The 23,784-nt window shown below is 37.1% G+C and overlaps 1 protein-coding gene across 1 annotated transcript; it reads right to left on the bottom strand.

Annotated features, from left to right (window-relative positions):
- Positions 1-669: 669 nt before the first annotated feature.
- Positions 670-22,914, bottom strand: LOC114266262 (uncharacterized). Its single transcript, XM_028207154.2, has 3 exons — positions 22,176-22,914; positions 3,606-3,790; positions 670-1,461 (listed from the first exon to the last, which is right to left on the bottom strand). Exons 1-3 carry the CDS (start codon positions 22,705-22,707, stop codon positions 898-900), a joined length of 1,281 nt encoding a protein of 426 aa, XP_028062955.2. The 5' UTR covers positions 22,708-22,914; the 3' UTR covers positions 670-897.
- Between the last annotated feature and the right edge of the window lie 870 nt (positions 22,915-23,784).

Below are 23,784 nucleotides of genomic sequence, written 5' to 3'. Positions count from 1 at the left end.
TTGCCCAATTTAAGAGAGAAGAGAAAGGGAAAAGATAGAGGGGTGAAGAAAAAAAGAGAGTTCGTTATGCGAGTAAGAAAGTAAAAATGAAAAGAAGTCATCTCTTTCACTTCTTGAAGAGATTTCAAAAAAAAAAAAAGAAGTATTATAATAAAAAAAAATTTCATTTCTCTCGTCTTAAGCTAGGCAGACTCGGGAGATTTTTCCTTTCTTTCTTCTCACATTTGATGTGATATTTTATGTCATTAATCAAATAAACTGAATTAAGATTTTTGACCTAATAATTGTGTAATACTATTTTGCGACGTCAAATAATATCCAAATGTCCCTCTGCCCCCTAATTGTTTATCCAGCATATATAATAAGAAATCAAAATGTATTCTCATCCTGATATCTTCAAAAGAATAAAAAGAAATCACTAGTTAAAAGATTTCATCTAGTACTGATAATTTGTCCCCAAAAAAATATATATATATATATTAAAATTAAAATTAAAATTAAAATTGACACGAATACAATATTCTTTAGTTGTAATTTTTCTTGCCAAAAAAATAATTTGGTACAAAGATAGTAATTAAATGCGATCACCATTCAGAATTTCCAAAACATATATATAAATGGGTTAAAAATTACAAATGAACCATATATTGAAGATGCAAAGAAAATGCATTTAGTTGCAATTTGGAACAACTTTCACTTCTTTATGAACACAATAATAATGAAGTATATGTACAACTTTAAACTAAAAAACACAGCACAAATGGCCTAGAAACACCAAATTCAAACTTCTTTTTTCTTTTTTCTTTTTCAATATGGATTCATAATTTAATTTAAACAAAAGCTTATTTTTCATAGGGTTTTAAAATTAATAAACACAGTTTGAAGGAAAGAGTTGATTCAAACAGCCACCACACTGTCTGAATCAACATCATCAACAGTGAGCCAATCGTTTGAATCCTCACCTTCTGAATCCTTTTCTCGAGAAGTCGATCCCATGTTTTTCAAACCACTGTCCCGAGTTCCAGAACTTTCATTGAGCCGAACCCATTCGTTCGATCCATTGGGCGAAGCAACCCGTTCATGCCCTGACGGCTTAAACCTTGATGATAATCTACCAGAGAGATCGTTATCATCGTCCTCGAGGTCGCTGAATGAGACATCCTCCTCAGTTTCTGGCTGTTTCTGGGCATCTGCTGCAGAGGAGGTAGGCGCATCATCGACATCTTCCTCTTCTAACCACTGATCGGTATTCTCATGGTGGATTTTCACATCTCGTTCTTCACTTGCACTTTCGGCCAAAACTTCCTTTCCCTGAGATGGGCTGTCATGTCCTTGTGTGTTATCGGCCCTTTCACCCTCCTGAGACAAATTAATGGTCGGGGAGTCGTCAGAAGTCTCCTCTACTGGTGTGTTCCTGTTTTCGTGCAGCTTCTGCAAAAGTATCCGTCTCGCTTCAACAATCTGCAATTGTGAAACTTTCTTGCGTAAGATGCATCGCAATGGCCAAATACATACATTTGAATGAGGCACATAAGATCCTAAACCAACCATCAGTACCACTCTCTATTTATATAACCTTTGTTTCCCTTTTGGCTCCTTTTTGTTCAGGCAGAGATCAATTACAATCTCAAGGTTTCAGTTGCTTACCACATCAGCTTCGGTCTCAAAAATGTTCCAGTTGGTTATGATACCTGATTAAAAAGTTGATGTCCCACAGAAAATCTTTATCCCAATTTCATATTTTTTGAAAATCAGGTAAAAGTGATTCTACCCTTTCTATCAAGCATCAAAAGGCAAATCTCTCTTATACTACTTACAGGAGTTTATGTGATATTGGAGTGGTCCTATGAAGCATGACACCTCTCCGGAGGTGAGGTTCAGGTGTCCAACATGTGTCAGACACTAGCATGCTCCGGACACATTGGAAAGAATCGGACATGTTCGGACACCTGGAGACATCCTGAGGACCATTTTTTTCAAAAACAACTAAAATTTTTAATTTTTTTACTAAAATAACAAATCCAAGATTGATAAATTTGATAAAATTAAATATTTAACATAAAATAAATATTAATTATTTAAAAATATGAAATGTAATAAATCTGTAAAATTATATATTTTGCACATGTCCCTAACGTGTCATGTCTTGCATTTTTTGAAAATTTGCGTATCCGTGTCGTGTCGCATGTCTATGTTTGTGCTTCTTAGGAGTGGTCTCTATACTTGACTGTTCTTTTTCCCCTTCATCATGCTTTTTGGATTCCCTTTGATTACTTTTCTCTCCCTAATAAAACATAAAGGTTTTTTATCCAAAATTATGGGGAAAAAATAAATTCTATGGCTAGCAATACGTAGCAAGCCATGTGAAGGATCATATATGCCCTGTCTTAACTCTTAAGCATGTTTCAAGGCAAAAAAACTGTATCGTTACCAAATCTATGTCATGCTGAATGGACTTCTGTATCAAACAACAAAACTTTTTTTCTCGAAAATCAGGCAAAAGTGGTTTTATCCTTTGTATCAGAAAATTATGAAGCAAATCTCTCTTACACTCCTCGTGCTATTCAGAGCCCCCTATTACACTTTCCTCTTCCTCAATAAAATTGACATTTTGTATCCAAAAAAAGATAAATAAATGCAGAGACTAGAAATATGCAAGCCACGTGAATGATCCTACCTCATCTTAAGCACATTTCACAGCCAAAAATTATAGTACAGTTATCAAAAAAGAACCCTAGGGATTCTATGCTGAATGGATCTTTGTTACCCAAAAAAGGACACTAGTTTTCCTGGCAAAAGTCTTACGCTGTGTTGGTTGGGGGATTTGGGAAAAGATTTAGAAAAGAAAATGGAAAAAGAAGGTGAAATATGAATAAAATATACCTATATTTTACTTAATTTCACACACTTTTTTCCTTTTCTTTTCCAAATCCCTTCTCAAATCCCTCAACCAAACACAGCATTAAGCATATTTTTAAGCCTACAGATTCTGCGTATTAATGCTATAATAAGGATTCTATATAAGAAGCACGGACACACCCTCACGACAATTTTTAAAAAATAAAGGACACGACAGGTGGGGGGCACGCACAGAATATAAAATTTTATATATTTATTATATGTCATATATATGTATATATCATTCTAAGACAATAAATAAATACAATATAATACTAATTTCTATAAATTGACATTATTTTTCTTTTATCATCGTATTCTAAGTTATTTTGTTTAAACTTGTAATTAGTTTCATGTGTGAATGGACACGTGTGTTCAAGCAATGGACATGTGTGTCCTCCAAGTGTCTAAAGAGTGTCCGAGTCTAAACTCTTTTTAAAAAAATAAGACACGTTTGGATGAGTGTCGGACACAAGTTGGGAAAGTGTCCGACAAGTGTCGATGTCCAACAAGGACATGACACTGACACGCCACCTTTTTTAGAAATGTCCGTACTTAGATTCTATTCTATGTCTGTTTGTATTAATCATAATACGGTTACCGTGTCTATTTGGATGCTCCACTAAAGAGTTCATATTGTATTAGGTTTCACCATCAAGGGAGTTACAAGTAACAATAAATTACAAGACATGTAAAGACAATCTTGCCTCAGGTGTTGATAGAAGCTTGGCATCATGCTCATGCAGTCTTGGGAGCAACAAAATAAAATATATCATCCAAAAATTTTCTTCACTCAAAGAACTGCAGGTTTGATGCCTCAAAGCTGCAAAATTTGGGACCAGATCTTCAACAGTTGAAGCATGTTCTTTCTGAGCATCAGACATAACGAAATCTGCAAAACAACAAGCCAGTGTTTAGAAGCAAAATGATGCGGCCTTATAGACCATAATCCATATTCATTTGTTGGACCAAATAAGAGCAGAAAAAGGAAGTGAGGCCACAATCCTGAATGAACAATCTATGATAATCTCTGCAATGCAATGTTTAAAAGCTTTATCATTGAATAGTTGCTAAAGAGACAATGAGGTTAACATGTTTTACATGTTGCCTAGAAAATGGCTTAATAAATACATAAAAAGGGAGCCACTTTCCAAAATTTTCATGAAGCATGGAATTCTTACAAAGAAAGTACTACTTGTATGTGTCTGAGGTAGGGTACCAAATTCCATATTTGCACTTCTCTATTCTGAACACGTCTTCTGTATTCTCCTGGAATTTGACATGATATAGTTTCTACAACAAACACTAATGTTTTAGAATTAGGCAACTATATATTTGTAAAGTAGTTCTGTTAGCAAAAATCTGGTTTGGGTCAAATCGATAGAGGAGATTCGACAGAGAAACTAAATTTTCACAAACAACGACAGATCAGGCAATTGTGGTTGATGTTCTATGCCTTGATAGTTTCAAGAACTTCTTTGGAAGTTGTAATGTGAAGAAACAAGTGAATAAACTGAAATTTGATTGAAGAACAAGTAAACTTGTCACTTAATTACAAGAATTAAATTACAAGTTCAAAATGCACAACAATCGACAGAGGCAAACTTGGCTACAATGACTGAATTACAAGCAAACTATTCCTAAGTACAAGAGCTACTCCTAATTTAGTTATGCTACTCCCAATTCCACATGGGTTGTGAATTTTGTTGAAGAGCCCTTTTTCTCTTTGAACTTCCACCTTTATATGACTTTCAATGGCCATGTTGTGCTGCCATGTGCCCATTTGCCATGCTCCAATAACTGCCCATGAACTGCAACTGCCTCTGAACTCCCTTTTCTTTTTCTTTTTTCCTGCTACTGCCATGTATTGCCTCCTTATTCCTCTTTCTTAGGCCACTAACTTTACTTCCTTTATTCTTGGCCCGCTTCTGAACGTGTTCGAGCCTATGTCGACAGAGAATTTTAAATTTTTTTGGTGTCAGCAATGCCCCCTTATTCAGGATAAAACTAGTTTTGTCTTGAATGAATACTGTTTTATTATTATTTTTTTTTTTTAAAGATGGACTTTCAATATTAATATGACTCCACTTAATATTAATATGATCAAGGTTCTGAAAAGCGGTTGCAGTCGGCGTAACGGTGGCGGTGACGCGGTTGCGGTTGCGGTTGCGGGGTGTAAAGGCCGTAGTGTAACGGTTGCGGTAACCGAAACCGTGAATTTTTTTATTTTTCGCACAATTTGAAAAAAACTTACCAGTACGCATATTTTTTTTCCATGAGCATATTTATTGGGTTAAAAATAAATATTGATCAATTTTTGTAAATTTTTAAGTATGATCCAATATATTTCATATTTTTAAATCACTATAAATTGAGTTTTTACATTTTATTTTAATAATTAATAACTTTATATTATACAAAAAATCAATCACTAACTATTATATATAAGATAAACAATGACAAAAGTAAGAGAATAAATAAAAGTCTAAATATATATATATATACATATTTTAACCAAGTCAAATAGATAATGACCACACTTATTATTATTATTATTTTCAAACAATATATAGATAGGCACACACAAACAAAATAGTTTAGTGATAGCAGCTGAATAGAATAGCATAAGTCTTACAACTTCAACAAATCAATAGCATGTTCTTCATCTTCCCTCTTCTCTCTCTATCTCTTGCTCCTCCGTTTTCTCTCTTTATCTTCCCTCTTCTCTCTATCCCTCTTCCCCCATTTTCAGCTTTTTTTTGTGTGTTTTTTCGAAAGAAACAGTTTGGAACCATTACGTAACGGTGCGTAACAGGCCGTTACGGCACCGTTACGACCGCTACGGCAGCCGTTACGGCCGACACACCTGTGAATCTCAATCACACTGCAAAAGCGGCCGTAACAGGTGGCGGTAACCGCCAAAACTGTTACATAACGGCGTTACGTAACGGTTGCGGCTGCTTTTTAAAACCTTGAATATGATCCATTTATCAAAATAATTGGGCCTTAGCCCAAAAACTAGTGTAGCCCAATGCGGAGATACCCACACAATATAAACTTGAGAATTTGAATCTAAACTCTATTCCTGCCTTTTCATTTCTCGCACCATCTCTTGCATCCTTTCAATTTCTGCAAAACAAACCCTAACAATGGCACCCAAGAAATCAAAAGCCAAACAACCAGAGACTCCGGAATCTCAACCAGTGCTTCGTTTTCCTCCTGAGATTAGGGAGAAGATTCAAGCTCACAAATTTGATAGCTGCATAAATCATGGAGACTCCTCTGCTAAAAGGGAATTAGGACCAACCTTTATCCATAATACTATTCCTGATGAGGTGGCCCCCTATTTCCCTATTGCTCAGACAGAAACTCTGTTGCTCGACAGGGCCAAGCTAACCTGGCACCAATGGAAAACTAGCCGCAACCCTCTGCAATCATTTTTTAGAAAGTTTCTCAGCAGTCTTGTCAGCTGCTTTTTCTGGCTCCATTTTCCTCTTTAAAATCTAAATTGGCTGCACTAGATGAGCTCTAGAAGTTGAAGTTGACCCCTTCATTTCCCTAACTGAAGAAGCAGGAATCAAACCATCTCTAGTCCACACTAAATCTTGCCTTCCAATTCTTTTATCTCCTACAGCTCTGGACATCATGGCATGGAACTTCCTTTGTTCTCTTCTTTTTTGAGTCCTTCTCTCTCCCATAGGTCTCCAGCCACCCATAGGAAATTTTGGGTGAACTCTCCCTAGCCATCCTAAATTAGGTGGCACTGGAGGCTTCACCATTCTTGGTTGGACTGGTTGCATATCTGGCCTCACTCTTGGACCATGATACTGCTGTTGAGACCCCCAAAATGGCCTCACAAACTGTTGTTGTCCCCCGTATGGCCTTCCAATCTGTTGTTGGCCATTATGAGGCTTCACAAAATGTTGTTGCTGGCCATTGTATGGCCTTGTCAATACCTTTAGAGTTCCATATGATTTAGAACCTCTCTGTTGTTTTAGCATAGCTCTAATATTACTTGATCCACCAAAACATGGATGGACAGGAGCTCCTTGAAACAAAAATGGAGCATCATCCTCCCCATAATTCTCTACAGGGCCAACTATTCCTGGATCTGACCCATCATAAAACAAATAGTTGTTATCAAATATCTGTAGATCACCACTTCCCATAGTATTGAACCTAAGGCCTTCCTTCCAATCTTTTTAAGTCCATCTATCACAATGGCCTTGGCTTTTTCTTTTTCAGTACCACATCTGAAGCAGATGAACCTTTCTTCAATTCTTTGGCAGACTTTTGAACTTTTTTCCCTCTTACTTCTTTGGCAGCCTTTTCCATTCTTTCTTTGTGCAATCTCTCCAATTCTACTAGGAGAACTGTAGACACAAATTTTAAAACATAAAGTGTTTCAACACATTTCAAAATTTATGTTACAAATGTCCACTGTTTAGTTTTTGGACTAAACGGTGTTGATTATTTGAATAGCATGTTCTTATTTCCGATCTGTATTTCAAATCGTTAATTACACATTTTATACAAATGAAACCTCCGATTAATGAAGAACAAAATAAACAACAAAAGACAATTTAAGAAAAATAAATATTTTATTGAAATTGTTATGGGTTTTGAACCCTCGAATACAAAATACAATTCTTGAGTTTGGAACCTTTTACCTATTCATCGCCATTAGCGTCGGCTCTTGAGCTCTCTAGGCTTCTCTTCTTTCTTGTAACGATTTCTTTAGCTCTCAATTTCTCTCTCTCTCTCTCTGATCTTTTCACTTCTGATTTCTTGATCCCTCGTCTTGTGTGATGGTTCTCATATTTATGGAGGGCCATCAAGTGATAAGAATGCTTCATCTTCAATTTGAATTTCAAATTGAATGATAGCGCCATTCAAATTTTGAATAATAGCGCTATCGGATTAATCGTATATCTTATTAACCAGATTGATCTTTGGGGTTTCATCCTATGTGGTGTCCTTGCTGTAGGCTCTACAGGTGTCATCTTTCGTAGGCTCCACATGTCCTTTGAGCATCTTGAATAACGTCGTTGAGATACAACGTCGTTTTATTTATGTACTTCAGCGGATCATGTTGATCTTTTTTCAGGAAGTGATTACTTACAACCTTCCTATCATAGGCTCTATAAGTGTCATAAATTTAGTTGAAATTTATGTTCCAACAAATGCCTCTCGTGACTTGTACAAGTGAATTTTCTTAATTGTGCAAGTCACGACAATTTGGCACTTTTATCTGGATGATCTTTAGGTCTTGGATGGGATTATTTCTTTGCTTTGATCCCTGGCCTTTTTTTTCTTTTTTTTTTTGGGGTTGACGGCTCTTTTTTCATGGGCCCTTTTACTTTTGTTACATGGGTCCTTTTTATGGACTTGACCTCTTTTTCTTTTTTTTTAAATAAAGGGTTAATTGCCCTTTATAGTACTTTTGTTGCATGAGTCCTTTTTGTGGACTTGTTTTTTTTTGTTTTTTTTTTTTATTTTTTTTTATTTTTTTTTAAGGGTCATGAGTAAAGTCCAAGATTTAATTGGGCATTTCCTTTTGTGGGCCTCCAACATGCCACCATTTTTTTACAGTAGATTTTTTTCTAGGCCATCATGGATTTTCTAGACCATCTTGGATCTTTCCTTCTCTGGGCCACTATTTTTTTAATTGGGCCTTTTCTTTTGTGGACCTCCAACTTGCCACCATTTTTTTTTTTTTTTTTACAACAGATTTTTTTTATAGGCCATCATGGATTTTTCTAGACCATCATAGACCTTTCCTTTTCTAGGCTACTATTTTTTAATTGGGCCTTTTCTTTTGTGGGCCTCCAACTTGCCACCATTTTTTACAGCAGATCATGGATTTTTCTAAGCCATCATGGACCTTTCCTTTTCTAGGCCACCATTTTTAATTGGGCCTTTTTTTTATGGGCCTCCAACTTGCCACTTAGGATTTTTTTCAGCATATATATATATATATATATATTTTAGGAGTTTGTCTAAAATGGAATAGGATGGATTAGCATTGGTAGGATTTCTAATCCTACACAAACTCTTACTTAGTATTTCAAATCCTACCTAAACTCTTGCTTCTTTGAAGTATTTTAAGAGAACACTACCTCCTTTCTTAAGCAAGAATTTTTGCTTTATATAACACCTATTCATATATTTTTTCCTGCAGCCTCTTTTTTTTCCCTGCAGATTTTGTTTCTCCCAGCAGATTTTTTTTTTTTTTTTCCAGAAATTTCCAGCAACTTTCCAACCATTATTATTTTTTTTTTACTTTAAAGGAGGCACAAAAAAATTCCTTCAAATTCCTTTTAATCAGGTATGCTTCTCTATTTATTGCTTCTCTTTTTTAACAGCATTTTTTTTTTTTTTTTTTTTTTTGAGCATCATAAATGGGGAAGGCAGATGTCCTTCACTAGGCTACTTGTCTTGCCCCTTTTTTTATGAAAGATAGTTCTACCACTTTGTTCCTGCCATTAAATTCAAGTAAGCTTTATAGTTCATTAAAATGTGTTTATTTTCTTTTCACATCTGATTTTTACAAAAATTAATCTTATGAGCACTTGGTTAGCTTTAGAACTTTTTCATTTAATCAAAACTTCTCCAGATATAAATCAACTGCAACAAGTATGAGATGCTTAGATTTATTTTTTGCTTAAGAAGAATTGCTTGTGTAAAGACCAGAAAATCTGAATAAGCTTGTCGACTTCGACTTCCCTAATGAATCCTACATTAATAAGCTTGTCGACTTCGGCTTCAATTTGGGATGTAAGCTCTGGTCGAGTTCGCCTCTGAGGCTGTTTAACTGGTTGTTTCTCAGGGTGAATTGCAAGCTTATGGACTGCAACCTCTGGATTAAGACCAGGCATTTCACTGTAGTTCCATGCAAATATGTCACGATACTCCCTTAAGAAGGAAATATATTACTGAGCTTCTTCTTCCTTTAAATTTGCACTAATGAAGGTTGGTTTGTTTTCTCCTTCATCACCCAGATTTATTTCACGAAGGTCATCGACGATGGCTTGGCCTCCTGCTTCAAATTCTGTTGGTGCAGGTTGGGCTTCATCTTGGTCAACATCTTCCAACACATCTTGAGTGATAGTCATATTTAGTGGAAATTTTTCCTCATCCCCATGATAGCCTAACCCTTCTGTCCTGGCGGTGATAATACCGCCTTACTGGATAGCCTGCCTCTGTGAAGGTGTTAATGCAAAGTCAAAAGGTGTCATTGTTCCTGATATTTTTTCAGGATCCAAACCAACTTTTACCAACATCTGTGTGATTTCTGCACTGAAGGTAGGCTTCTTAAATCCCGAGATGTTTTCTTCTGGCACTTGTTCAACTTTCACTTTCTATTCAACATCTCCAAGTGAGTGGAATATGATGGGTTTTGACCCTTTTCCTTTAGAAGGAACCACAATCTTATTATATTTCTCCACATAGGTGCATTCTGTCCTCCTTAATGGCAACGTGAACTCACCCTTGAGATCCAAAATTGGGTTTATTGGGGCTAGAGCCATTGCCCCCAGTTTCCTTTCGGACTTTGGCACATATCGAAAAGTTCTTTTTGTTGAAACTGGAGTAGACTCTAGAGTGTCTTTGACATTCGGAGTATCTTCAGACTTTTTTACATCTTTTCCCTTTCTTTGTGAAGTCTTTGTATAGAAGCGAGTATCAGCATAATAAGCCTCTACTTCTCCAAATGGATCATTGTCAGCCACAATTGTCCCCCTCTTTTTTGGGTGAACGCAACGGGTACTTAATGCATTGGTGATAAGTTGATGGCACTGCATGATGATTATGCATCCATGGTCTCCCAAGCAAAGCATTGTAAGAGGTGTCTACATCAATGACCAAGAACTCAGTATTTTCTTCAATATCCCCAAACTTGGTTCGCAATTCAATCTTCCCCATTGGGCGTTGTTCATTCTGATTAAATCCTTGAATGACCAAACGACTTGGGCGAAGTTGTGAAACTCGAACCCCTAATAAGTTTAAGGCCCTCCGAGGCAAGAGGTTTACGACAGATCCTCCATCAACCAGAATTCGAGAAATTTTCACATCATGGATAAGCCCAGTGACAAACAAAGGCCGATTATGGTCTGTCATTTCAGCACACATGTCTTTGTCACCAAAGGTTACCATAACCATGCATGTAGTTGCCTTCTCTTGATTTCTACCCTCGATTTCTTTGTGGAAATCCCCTGGCTTGGACAGGGCATATATTAAAGACTTTCGAAGCTCTGGAGACATTTTCAGTGCATCATATACACTCAACAATGCTGGAATTTTCTTTAGATGAGCTAGTACATCATATTTCACTTGCTCTTCCTCCAGCAAAACCTGTGGAACTTCTGACGTTTGAGGGTCCTGAGGATTTCGTAATTTCCTCCGGTAGGTCAAATAAGTCTGGCATACTTCAGCAACCGTCTTTTCGTTGACCTCAACTTCTTTTATTCCCTCACTTATTTGGACCATGTTAACTGGTCCAGCTACAAGGTGATCATCATCATCAGTCACTTCTCCATCTTCCTAGAGCTGCATTCTTCTCCCATTTCTTAGGTACCGCGAGTCACGCCTATAAAAGCATTGAGATTCTTCATGGCCTCCCAACTAGGCACCACGACTCCATCGAGGGAGCAATACCAGTCAAAGGCAATCCCCTCTAAGGAAAGGGGGAATTGTTTTAGGAAAAGTGCTTGATTTTGAGCTGTTTCCCCCACACTGTTTCAAAAAACGCCTAATATGTTTTTGAGGATCTCCATACCCCTCATATAGGACAAAATTCAGAAGTTCGTATCCTTCAGGAAATGGTGTTTGCTCTACCCATAAAGGGAACAAATCCCTTGGGCGATAAGTGCCCATCTCTCGAAGGTCAAGGGCAGTTTCAATCTTCTCCTCAATTGTGCCTTCTATGAAATCATATGTTTGAGAAGATGTACCTTCGTCATCCAAATGTTTTGACATCTCAATTTCTATTGGCCATGGTTTATAAAATGTCCTATAGAATCGATCAGCCATGGTGTCCCAATCTGGGATTGAATTAGGTGGCAGGCTGAAGTACCAATCTGCTGCCCATCCTTCCAAAGAAAGAACGAACTGTCGTAGAAGTAACGCCTGACTTTTTACTGTGTTTCCACATTGTGCAAGGAAACGAACCAAATGGCGCCTTGGACAACCTGTCCCATTACATAAAGGAAAACGAGGTACTGCATATCCTCGTGGAAACTGAACCCATTCGACCCAATTAGGGAAAGGGTGTCCAGAAATTTGATTTCTTTCAATAATCAAATTTTGATGGGCTTCAAAACCTTCATCTTTCAAAAAGACTGTTACTTTTGCCTAATGTTCCGTTTCCCTTCTAGCTTCAATTTTTGCTTTCTCATCATCACCTGGTTTGCGAATGATATGTATTTCTCGCTCTTCAAAATTTACATCCACAGTGATGACATTACAAGGAAAGTCAAAGTGGTCACTTGATACACTTTCTCCATCGTATGTCCTAGCTGGGGATGTGTATGGTGAACCATCAGGCAAAAAGTCAAGTTCCCAATCTTCATTAGGATCCTCTTGAGATGACTTTGCTTGTTTACTTGAATGCTTCCATACTTCATCATCCGACTTACACCTGCCATTCACCTCATCATCCTTGAAGTGTAGTCGTTTTTTCGCCTTTTTCACAAGCTCAGAGTCGGACCTACACTCGGTGTCTCCTTGTTCTGCTTCCCTTACATATTCTGGAGTGCTTTGATAGTACATTGGTGGTACTGGCGAATATTTTGGAGAAAAGGCTTCTGTTGTGTACTCCGGAGAAGCTGGTGTATACTCTGGTGAGGTTGGTGTGTATTCTGGAGAAGTTGGTGTATACTCTGGTGAGTCAAGTATGCAGATAAGAGATGTAATGCAATCTCCTTCCCTAACTTTTGAACCAACTTCACCATCATCTTCCTTGTCATCACTCAAAACAATGATGGTTAGGCAAGGAGCCAAAGTAAACTTTTCCTCCCTTCTTTTATCAAAGTATGTCTGCAACTCCACAGATTGAAATTTTGAAGGTAGAAATTCCTCCAATGTGACAGGGACAAGAGGACCTTGCTCTAACTGCTCATCAGGGACCAATTTCTCCCCTTTTTCCTTCTTTAAGTTCTTCTTTCCTTTTCTCTTACTTACTTTGGCTTTTTTCTGTTTCCTAGAAACTTTTGATTTTTGCTTTTTGGAAACTTTTGGCCCTTGTGTTGTTGAATCAACCACACTTCTAGCTTTCACTGTGGCATTTTGTCTTTTCTTCATGCTCTTTGACTGATAAACAACCCATTCACCTTCATTATCATTGTCGATAGTGATTGGGTTAGCAGATGCTTTCTCTTGAGAAGGGAGCTCGATAATCTTGGAGTCCAAAAGTTCCTGAATTTTATCTTTCAGAACAAAGCACTCTTTTATCGGATGGCTAATCAAACGATGGTAGGGGCAATACTTTGGATAGTTGGTCTTTCCTACCTCATGTGGTCTTTTCACCTCAGGGAGAGCAATCAACTTTTGCTCCAACAGATCTTCGACCAGATCATCCATGAAAGAATATTTCTTCTCCAACCTCTCTTTCATAGTCACCTTTTAAAATTCTTTGGGCTTTTTAGCCCCTACTACAACGGGACCCTTCTTTCTGATTTCGATTGTAGCTGCAGTCAAGGACTCAACCCTTTCAATGGCCCTAGGCCTCCTTCGTTTAGCTAGATGCAGCTCCATATCATGAGCTTTAGTGCATAGATCATTGAATCCTTCAAAAGTTTGAGCCATAAGAGCCATAAAGAGCTCATGTCGGAAGTTGTTAAGGCACATCCGAATTAACTCTAATTGCGTAAACTTTTGAGGACAAGCAAATGTCAAAGCACGCCATCTTGCAATGAAATCTATAACAGACTCATTGTCACGTTGCTTGGCCTCAATCAATTCTGGTACTCCAACTCGCCTTTGTGTGTTGCAGAACTGTTTAAGGAACTCCTTCACCATGGAATCCCAATTTAGGATTGATCCCTCAGGAAGGTTAGCATACTAAGTAAATGCAAAACTTTCAAGTGATTGAACAAATAGTTGCAGGCATAAGGCCTCATTCTGAGCTATTGGCCCGCACCTTGAAAGAAAATGAGCCACATGTTGTCTTGAATCTCCTGTTCCATGAAACATTTTGAAATCTGGTTGGGAAAAACCAGAAGGGAATGAAACAGCATCTACCCATGTTAGGTAAGGTTTTGTAATTATTCGAAAGTTCTCATCATCTTTTTCCTTGACTTTCTTTACTTGTCTCCTCACCATATCATCAATCATGGCCATGAGCATTGGATTCATACCACCACTGGTTAGATCGGAGTAACAAGGACCATTGCCCCCTGGTGCTAGTGTGCTTTTTATGCCTACAGATGTCCCCACAACAGGTTGTGTCATTTGTTTGGGTGCACTTCTTGGTCCTGTCATTTGGGCCTCTAACTGTTGCATTTGCTCCAACATAGCAGCCATTTCCCGTTCTCTTCTCTCAAGTCGTTCTTGTAGGGCCACCACTTTTTCCCGTTCTCTTCTCTCAAGTTGTTCTTGTAAGGCCACCACTTTTTCCTTGAGACCTTGGTCTTGTTGGACCTGCGAATTTTCACCTTCTTTCTCAACTTCAGTCATCATAATTGCGACTTTGTTGATATCTCTCAATTCATTGTTTCCAATATCCGTTGAAATGAACGAGATAGAATCATCTTGTTCGTATAAAGGATTATCAACCCCTACAACATTACTCATATTTGAAGCATCTGACTGCTCTTTGTTTTGAGCCTGACGAGTTATGGACCTTGTTACAGGCCCTTTTCTTATTCCCTCCATAGATAGTTCAACCAAAGTAGAAATATTTCCCAAGGATTGCTTACCCTTCTCCACCTTGGATTTTCCAACAAAGACAAGACTTTCAATTTGTTTTGGGGGTTCATCTTTCGAGAAAGCCCTTTTAATAACTCCTACAACATTTGTTGCCACTGTTCTTATTTCCAGTTTCTTTAAGGCCTTATTTCTTCTTCGCCTTTGTCTTTTCGAAACTGGACCAGATGACACATCAAGTCGAGCCCCAAGGGGCATAGAAGGAACCGTTTGCGTTTCTGCAAATTCCTCATGAACAATCCCTACATTTTTAAAGCGGATCAATTGATGTTGATTCAAATCCCGTTGGGCCAACAGGTGTTCCTTATTCGAACCCTGTCGAGCCAACGAGTGTTCCTTTGGCTCCTGAAAATTGACTGAGATTTGGTTTGACCGATTTTGTGTTCTGAACAGAACTATCGGTTCGTAGGCCGAAACTGTTTTTTCAACAACAGGGGCCTTTTGGGTCATCACCCTCCTCCCAATGGCCCAAATGATGGCCATGTTTTCAGCAGAGGCTTTCTTCTGGGCAGACTCCACCATTTTAATGGAGTCTTCTACCTTTTTGAGTAGTTGGGCCACAATATTTTTTGTTGCCCCCGTTGAAGCTGCAACAAAAGTCGTAGTTGCAAACTGATTAGCCTTCTTTGCCTGAATTAGAAAGCTCTTCGTTTGGGCTATGGCCCTCACGGTTGTGTGTTGCTTCGACGCTTTCACATAATCTTCAGTAATCTTTTTTAAACTTTCAGCTTTCTGGAGAAGTGTGACTTTCTTCGTCACACCAGTTACCTTCGGGACAGCCAAGAGCTTTCGCTCCGGAGCCCCTTGGGTGATAGGGGAAAGAAGTGCATCTTTCTAGGATTTCGCTGGTTCTACCTTTGGGACAGCCAAGAGCATTCGCTCCGGAGCCCCTTGGGTGATGGGTGCCATCTCCACCCTTGGTGATTTCAGAATCACTGGAGTGTAGGTTTGTCTCTTGACAGTTGCTTTAGCATTCCTATAACAAAAGAATACGTCAGTAAGTTTCAACTATATACATATATATATTTTTTTGTTCTTCAAAAGATGGGAGGAGAAATAAGTCCCACCGGGCGTGCCAGAATTTGTAGACACAAATTTTAAAACATAAAGTGTTTCAACACATTTCAAAATTTATGTTACAAATGTCCACTATTTAGTTTTTGGACTAAACAGTGTTGATTATTTGAATAGCATGTTCTTATTTCCGATCTGTATTTCAGATCGTTAATTACACATTTTATACAAATGAAACCTCCGATTAATGAAGAACAAAATAAACAACAAAAGACAATTTAAGAAAAATAAATATTTTATTGAAATTGTTATGGGTTTTGAACCCTCAAATACAAAATACAATTCTTGGGTTTGGAACCCTTTGCCTATTCATCGCCATTAGCGTAGGCTCTTGAGCTCTCTAGGCTTCTCTTCTTCTTTCTTGTAACGATTTCTTTAGCTCTCAATTTCTTTCTCTCTCTCTCTGATCTTTTCACTTCTGATTTCTTAATCTCCCGTCTTGTGTGATGGTTCTCATATTTATGGAGGGCCATCAGGTGATAGGAATGCTTCATCTTCAATTTGAATTTCAAATTGAATGATAGCGCCATTCGAATTTTAAATAATAGCGCTATCAGATTAATCGTATATCTTATTAACCGGATTGATCTTTGGGGTTTCATCCTGTGTGGTGTCCTTGCTGTAGGCTCTACAGGTGTCATCTTTCGTAGGCTCCACGTATCCTTTGAGCATCTTGAATAACGTCATTGAGATACAACATCGTTTTATTTATGTACTTCAACGGATCATGTTGATCTTTTTTCAGGAAGTGATTACCTATAACCTTCCTATCATAGGCTCTATACGTGTCATAAATTTAATTGAATTTTTTTTGTGCCAACAAGAACTCTAGGATTCTTTCCCTTTTTCTGGTCAATCGATTGGAGGCCAGTTGCCACCATATTAATACCTACCACCTCTGGAAAAGGATCACTGTCAACTACCATCACACCTTTATTTTTCTCAGCATACTTCAATAGTCCTTTTTAAATCAAATCCTGCACACAATTTCGAAATGTAACATACTTGTTAGTAGAATGTCTAAAAGAATTATGTCATTTGCAATATTCTTTTCCAATTCTATCTCTCTCTCTCTCTCTCTCTCTCTAAGAATATTATGGCCAGGAGTTAAAGTTAAAAATTTATTGGCCATTAACTCATCAAACAAAGCATCTGCTTGTGATAAATCAAATGAATATTGTCTACTAGATGTAGTCACATTCCTTTTTGCTGGCTATGTTGATGGCATGTCCACAGGTTTTTCTACCTTTTTTAGTCTCACATACCATAGGTTTCTTGCCAATAATTTGTGCTACATCAATGTCTATATCAAAATCACAACCAACTTCTTGGTAATAAGTACCAAATGAAGTTGCCTTTCTTTGTTCTTCTTCCCTAAGAATTGACTCGTAACTGGTTGCCCTAGAAGACAATTCATATAAATCTCTAAACATCATTCCTTCAAATTTCTTTCTCAGCTCGAAATCTAAACCATTTTGAGCTAATCTTATAACTTTTATCTTAGGAATGTATGCATAACATCTGTTTTTTGAACTCTTACACCTGTCAATATATTGTTCTGCAGTCTCTCCCTGCTTCTGTTTGAATTTCGACAGATCTACTAAGGTAACTTCAAGCTCAGTTCTAAAGAATTGAGCATGAAATTTACTATTCATCTCTTGCCAAGTATGCACAAAATTTTCTAGCAAGTTGATGAACCAAGTGAATGCAGTCTTAGACAATGAATTAGGGAATAATTTCATTTTGAAAAGATCATTTCGTCCTACTTCTCCACACTGCAACACAAATCTCCTTATATGTTTAATGGTGGACTGCCTCTCTGCACTTGTAAACAAGAAAAATTCAGGCACCCAAAAATTCCTCGGGAGAGGCATATATATTATCCCCATCTGGATGATATGGACTCCTAAACATAGGTCTGTTTGGCCTCCTCAAGCCTGGGCCATACATTTTTTGAATCAAGTTCATTATTTGCTGCCTATTATTAATCTGAGGGTCAAAGTATTGTTGTTGCTGTCCCCCTCCTTGGACTTCTGGTTGGAAGTAAGGAAAAGGGGAGACAGGCCCTCTAGGCCTTGGGTTCATCATGTTAGGTTCATAGAATGGTTGTTGTATGGCCTGATCCTGCATATTCTGAGGCCTTACTTGATTGATTGGCCTATTTCTTTGTTCTGCCATAGCATGATAACCTGCTACAAACCTATCAAATGCATGAGTACCATACATTTGTGGCCTTGGTTGCCCCCCAAGTCTCATTCTCATGTCATTTGAGTTGTAATTAACTACTGGGTTTGCGAGGTATTCCCTCTCAAACATAGGATTTACAGTCATTCCCTCCTCATATCTTTCTTGGAGTGTGCAAGGTCTATAAAATGATACAGGTTCATTTACATTTGTATGTTGTTGAGGGGCCACAGGAGTTACAAATTGTGCTTTACTTACCTGAGTCTCCTCCCCAACCCTTCTTGATTGGTTGGGCTTGATGTTAGCCTTCTCAAACAAAGCCAGCAAATCATCTACCATCACTTGGTTCTCATGTGCAGACATGAAGCTAATTGCTTGCTGAGTATGCAGTAGAAGAACCCTTCTCAGATCAGCAGGAGGGCAACTGGATTGGCCAGTTATGGCCACATTTTAGCCATTTCCTTGACCTATTTCCTGTCTGGCCATTGAATGGCCATCACCTAGGTTGTCTTTCACTCCTTCGAACCACCATCCAACTCTAATCCTTCAACCCTTTTCTCAGGGTCTTCAAAGACTTTGTGTTGTTTCTTCTTATCCATCACTCCAAATTAGACAAGTCCCACTTTGCGTGCCAAAATATGTTGGCAAAAATCTGGTTTTGGTCAAATCAACGGAGGAGATTCAACAGAGGAACCAAATTTTCACAAACAACAACAGATCAGACAATTGTGGTTGGTGTTCTATGTCTTGACAGTTTCAAGGACTTCTTTAGAGGTTGTAATGTGAAGAAACAAGTGTAAATAAACTGAAATTTGATTGAAGAACATGTAAACTTACCACTTAATTACAAGAATTAAATTACAAGTTCAAAATGCACAACAATCGACAGAGGTAAACTTGGCTACAAAGACTGAATTACAAGCAAACTATTCCTAAGTACAAGAGCTACTCCTAATTAAGTTATGCTAATTCTAATTCCACATGGGTTGTGAATTTTGTTGAAGAGTCCTTTTTCTCTTTGAACTTCTACCTTTTATATGACTTTTAATGGCCATGTCGTGCTGCCTCGTGCCCATTTGCCATGCTCCTAGTTGCCCATGAACTGCAACTGCTACAACTGCCTTAACTCCCTTTTTTTTTTTCTTTTTTTTTTTTTCTGCTACTGCCATGTATTGCCTCTTCATTCCACTTTCTTATTCCTCTTTCTTAGGCCACTAACTTTACTTCCTTTATCCTTGGCCCTCTTTTGAACGTGTCCGAACCTCTGTCGACAGAGAATTTTAAATTTTTTTGGTGTCAACAAGTTCAAAAAGATCTTGATAAAGCTGTGGATGTGTAAGACATTTTTTAGTCTTATATCTTAACTTTAATGTTTAAGAACAATTTTAGAATTGAAGAATACTTAGGCTAGGTATCATGGGTGTATAAACCTTCCCAAGAATGAGTGCCTGAATGCAGATCAATAGAAGATGCATACAGTGTAATGTGTACCGATGCCAAGATCAAGGATTATGTTATAACATATTCCTACCCTCAGCCACTTGCTACCATGAATAACATAGTTGCCTTGCCTATAATTCATTGAAACAGCCTAATTTAACAAGTCAATAAAAAAGAACCAGCAAAAAGGTCACTTAGGCATGGTGTACCATTTGGGACGGTAAAGAAGGAAAACCACCAAGGCATGCTTTAACTAGTTTTATGTTATTGCAATCCATTGAACAAAGGTGGCCATAATTTCTATTGATCCAGCATTGTGGAAAATCATTTCCATAATATTCAAGTGAAGTAAATTCCCAACTTGCCACATCAAAAGCTTCCTTTGGGTTGATATTGAAGCTTAAACCTGTTTTTCTTGCTTTCACTTCTTAGTATGGCATCTCTTTTATCATGATGATGAATCCCATGAAGCCACTTTGGTTGGACTGCCAGTGGAACAGCTTGAAAAAGGAGGTATTAACAAGAATTTTGGAAAGAATTCTCCAAGAGCCAGATAAAACTTATTGGTTACTACAGAGAAATGCCCTCTAGATAGCATGCTCAAGGGACGCAAACTAAGAGAAAGCTTACTAGATTACAGTGCAGAGTTACCTATAAACTCCAAGCACTATACGGGAAGGCTGTTCAAATACCCTACTTTAATGACCCTCAAGCATTCTTAAAAAAATTTCTAGGCCTGAATATAATAAGGTTTCCATGGCACACAAGTACAAGTGTAGCGGGTTCTTTTAGAAATAAAATCACATTTATCTCAAGGAACACTGATTATGTTGATGATTTTGAATACTCGATGAAAATCATCCAACCAAACAATCACGCACATAAGAAACCCACTTTGTAATGCTAATCCACAACTAAACAAATCAAGTTATAAGATCCTACTTGCTCAAATCACCATGAGCAATCCCAGTCGTTCCCAATCTTCTCTGTTTGTTGTCAATCTTTCCTTGAACTTCCAATTTGTTCCACAACTGGTCCATCACAATCTAGCCTCCTTGCTATATGATCCACAGATAACACTGTGTGCTTATCCCAGCAATGGTTGTGCAATGATATACTGTTGTGCAGTGATTCACCCAAGAACCTAACCAATTCTCTCACCCGCATTCAATGTAGACCATTCCTAACAAGTTAATGCGATCAAACTGTCTCTCTAACATCATGCATCCCCCAGAGAAGTCACAAAACCACAGTTTATAGATATACCTAGGAAACCTAAGCCAAGTGAGAAAGAAAATCTTGTCCCACGAAGTCAAATGCATGTGAGCATTGAAATTTTTTAATACGTCTTGAAAATCAAAACAGTGTTGCGTGCATTCATACAAACCAGTCATGCATTTGAACGATCACAATACCAGAAGTTAAGATAAGTGTGGTAACACTTTTGTACAAACAAGCTCCTCATACGTTTGAACGCATGAAGCGCTGTTTCTACACTGATTTACTATTATGAATTCCAATCATTCAGGGTGACTAAAGTAAAAAAAACACCAACAATTAATAAAACCTAACAAAGACTCAATAAACTAAGCTCTTCAAATTAAAACCAAAACCATGAAACCCCATGATGTATATCATAACACCCAACCTGTGTGTAAATGCAAATATATGAGTGATATGCCTATAAGATTAACTCCTCTGAAGATATTCAATGTGATGTATTCTTCAGAGTGAATCTTCATTCTGAATATAGCCTTACTTGTCTCACAAAAATGTTAGAACCCGGAATGCGCATGAGATCAAGTCAATGCCTAAATTACAGGCTAAAAAATATGAATGAAATTTCCGACATAAAAATGACTAAGGAGAAACACATTTTTCCTAACAATAAGAAATCTAAAATAGACTTCCAAACCCAGTTCTTTAAATAAAGTAGAATTGGTTTTAGCTTCAAGAGACACCTCAAGCAGAGCAGTATTTGCACGGTTACTCCACAAGAATGCCATTATAACTTCTAATTTCCCATTGTGCAGTAAAGGATTCAGCAGCAAAATCCACTTCTATTAAGTTTTAATTCACATCTCAATGACAGAAAACCCAACTAAATTGGTCAAATTATCAAGTAATCCTTCAATTCTGGCTGCTACCAACAAATACAATCTATCCAAATCCGGTGAAGAAAGCTCAAAAGCATCAAGAAATGGACACATGACCAACATCATAGTAAAGTTTCAGACAGATAATAAACAATGAATGGATGCATTAAAAAACCAACAAATGCATAGCATGTGGACATCATATAATCTACACAAGTATGGCATTTTCAACGGAACATCACCAATACAGTTTCTACATAATTTCCACTAATAAGCAAAAACATCTTTCAAAACTTCTTAAGATTCTAGAAACCTAATATTCATAAAATCAAATTAACCAGCTACACAACAATCTCCTCTACACCAAATAAAAATGCCCCAACTTGGTACTAGTTATTATACTAACAATCAGCAATCCAATTGTCATTAGCACATAAAATTAAAACTAATAAATTACAAAAATTCTAACTTAAGTTATTTCAGAAACATTAATTGCAATAATTCAAAGTTAAATGCTAACAGGAATTGAATTCAATTGAAGAATAGAACAAGATGGATTACCATTATCTAGTGAGAGCGGAAAGTCGGTCCAAAACTCTGACCTTGACGAAATCTCCTGAACGAAGTGGAGAACTTCATCTGTAACCCCAGCCACTTCAGAGCCATCGTCTTCATCGTCCTCGTCCTCGTCCTCGTCCTCATCATCTCCTTCAACCTCATTGGCTTGGATGGTCTCAAACTGCAACAAATTGGAGGCCAATCGAGAGATCTCAGAGACGGCTTTGTTGGAGGAGAGTAGAGAGAGAGAGGACTTGAAGCTACCGCCGATCTCCACTAGATCGTTCCTTATGCCAACGAGTGTCTGAGAAGAGGAATCAGGCGGTGGTTGAGGAGGCGGAGGAGGCGCGAGGAAGGCGGCGACGCCGCGGAGTTGGCGGCCGATGGTCTGGCCGAGGACGGAGAGGTCCTCTTTGACGCCGACGGTGGGGCTGTGATCGCCCGAGGAAGGCGTAGAGTGTTGGGATGGAGGAGAGAGGTTTTGATCGTCGGATTTGAAGGGGTTGGGGAGAGAGATTGATAGCCAAGAGGACATTGTTATTGTTGTTGTTGTGATTGATGATTTTAGGAGAGAGAAAGCATTTGGGATTTTGGTGTGATATAGATAGATAAATAGAGAGATGTATTGGGAGAGTAAGCAAATTCTTGAAGCTCAAGCTCTCTCCTCTTTTGTTGGTTTCTTCTCTCTCCTCCAAGCTCAATTTTTTTTTTTTTTTTTTTTTTTTTTTTTTTTAAGGTACTTCCTCTCTCTCTCTCTCTACAAATATTTATATCATAACGGATAAGTGATATGATTAGTTGATAATATATAAATTTACTTTCTAGATATAAGTGATATGATTAATTAATGATTAGAGAAAATATGACTAAAAATTTTATCTTTAATATTTTAATTGATTGTCTGAGTTTGAAAATTTGATATAATTTTTTGTTTTGAATAACAATGTTCTATATATATTTATGTTAGGTTATTTTTCATTTTTGTTCTTAAAGTTTTTATTTTTATTTTTACTTTAACCTTTCATATTTAAGTTTTTCATAATTTATTGTAAAAATTAATTTTTATTTAAAATTAGATAAAAAAAATATCACATTAACTGTCACATAATATAAAAAGAAAAATAACAACAAAAATGTGACAGTAAAAAAATTACAAATCAATGATAAAATTTATACACTTTAAAAATTAAAATGTTATAATTTTTCATGATTTTATAATAAAAAAAAATTACTGTCAAAACTGTGCAACTATTTCCCATGTAAAAATATATTATTAATTCGAAGTTTGGATTTGTGTTAGATATATGAGTTATATATAATAAAATATTATTATATATCAGGTGACTGTTAACATGGCATTTTTTATTTAATTTTGGACATAAATTAACTTTTGAAATAAGTTGAGAAAAACCTAAAACATAGAAGCCATAGTGAAGAACATAAATTTTAAGGATTAAACGCGAAAAAATAACTAAACATGAAAAGAGAAAATGAAATTTACTCATATAAATATTTGTATTATTTTATTGATTATTTATTATGATTATTTTTTTGATTATTTATTATGATATATATATATATATATGATGATATTTTGCAATTTGTGAATAAT

Source organism: Camellia sinensis, chromosome 5 (genome assembly GCF_055761805.1).
Source record: "Camellia sinensis isolate YWXY chromosome 5, ASM5576180v1, whole genome shotgun sequence".
Lineage (NCBI taxonomy): Eukaryota > Viridiplantae > Streptophyta > Magnoliopsida > Ericales > Theaceae > Camellia > Camellia sinensis.
Note: the sequence above shows the minus strand (reverse complement) of the source record. Positions and strands in the feature narration are given on the sequence as shown.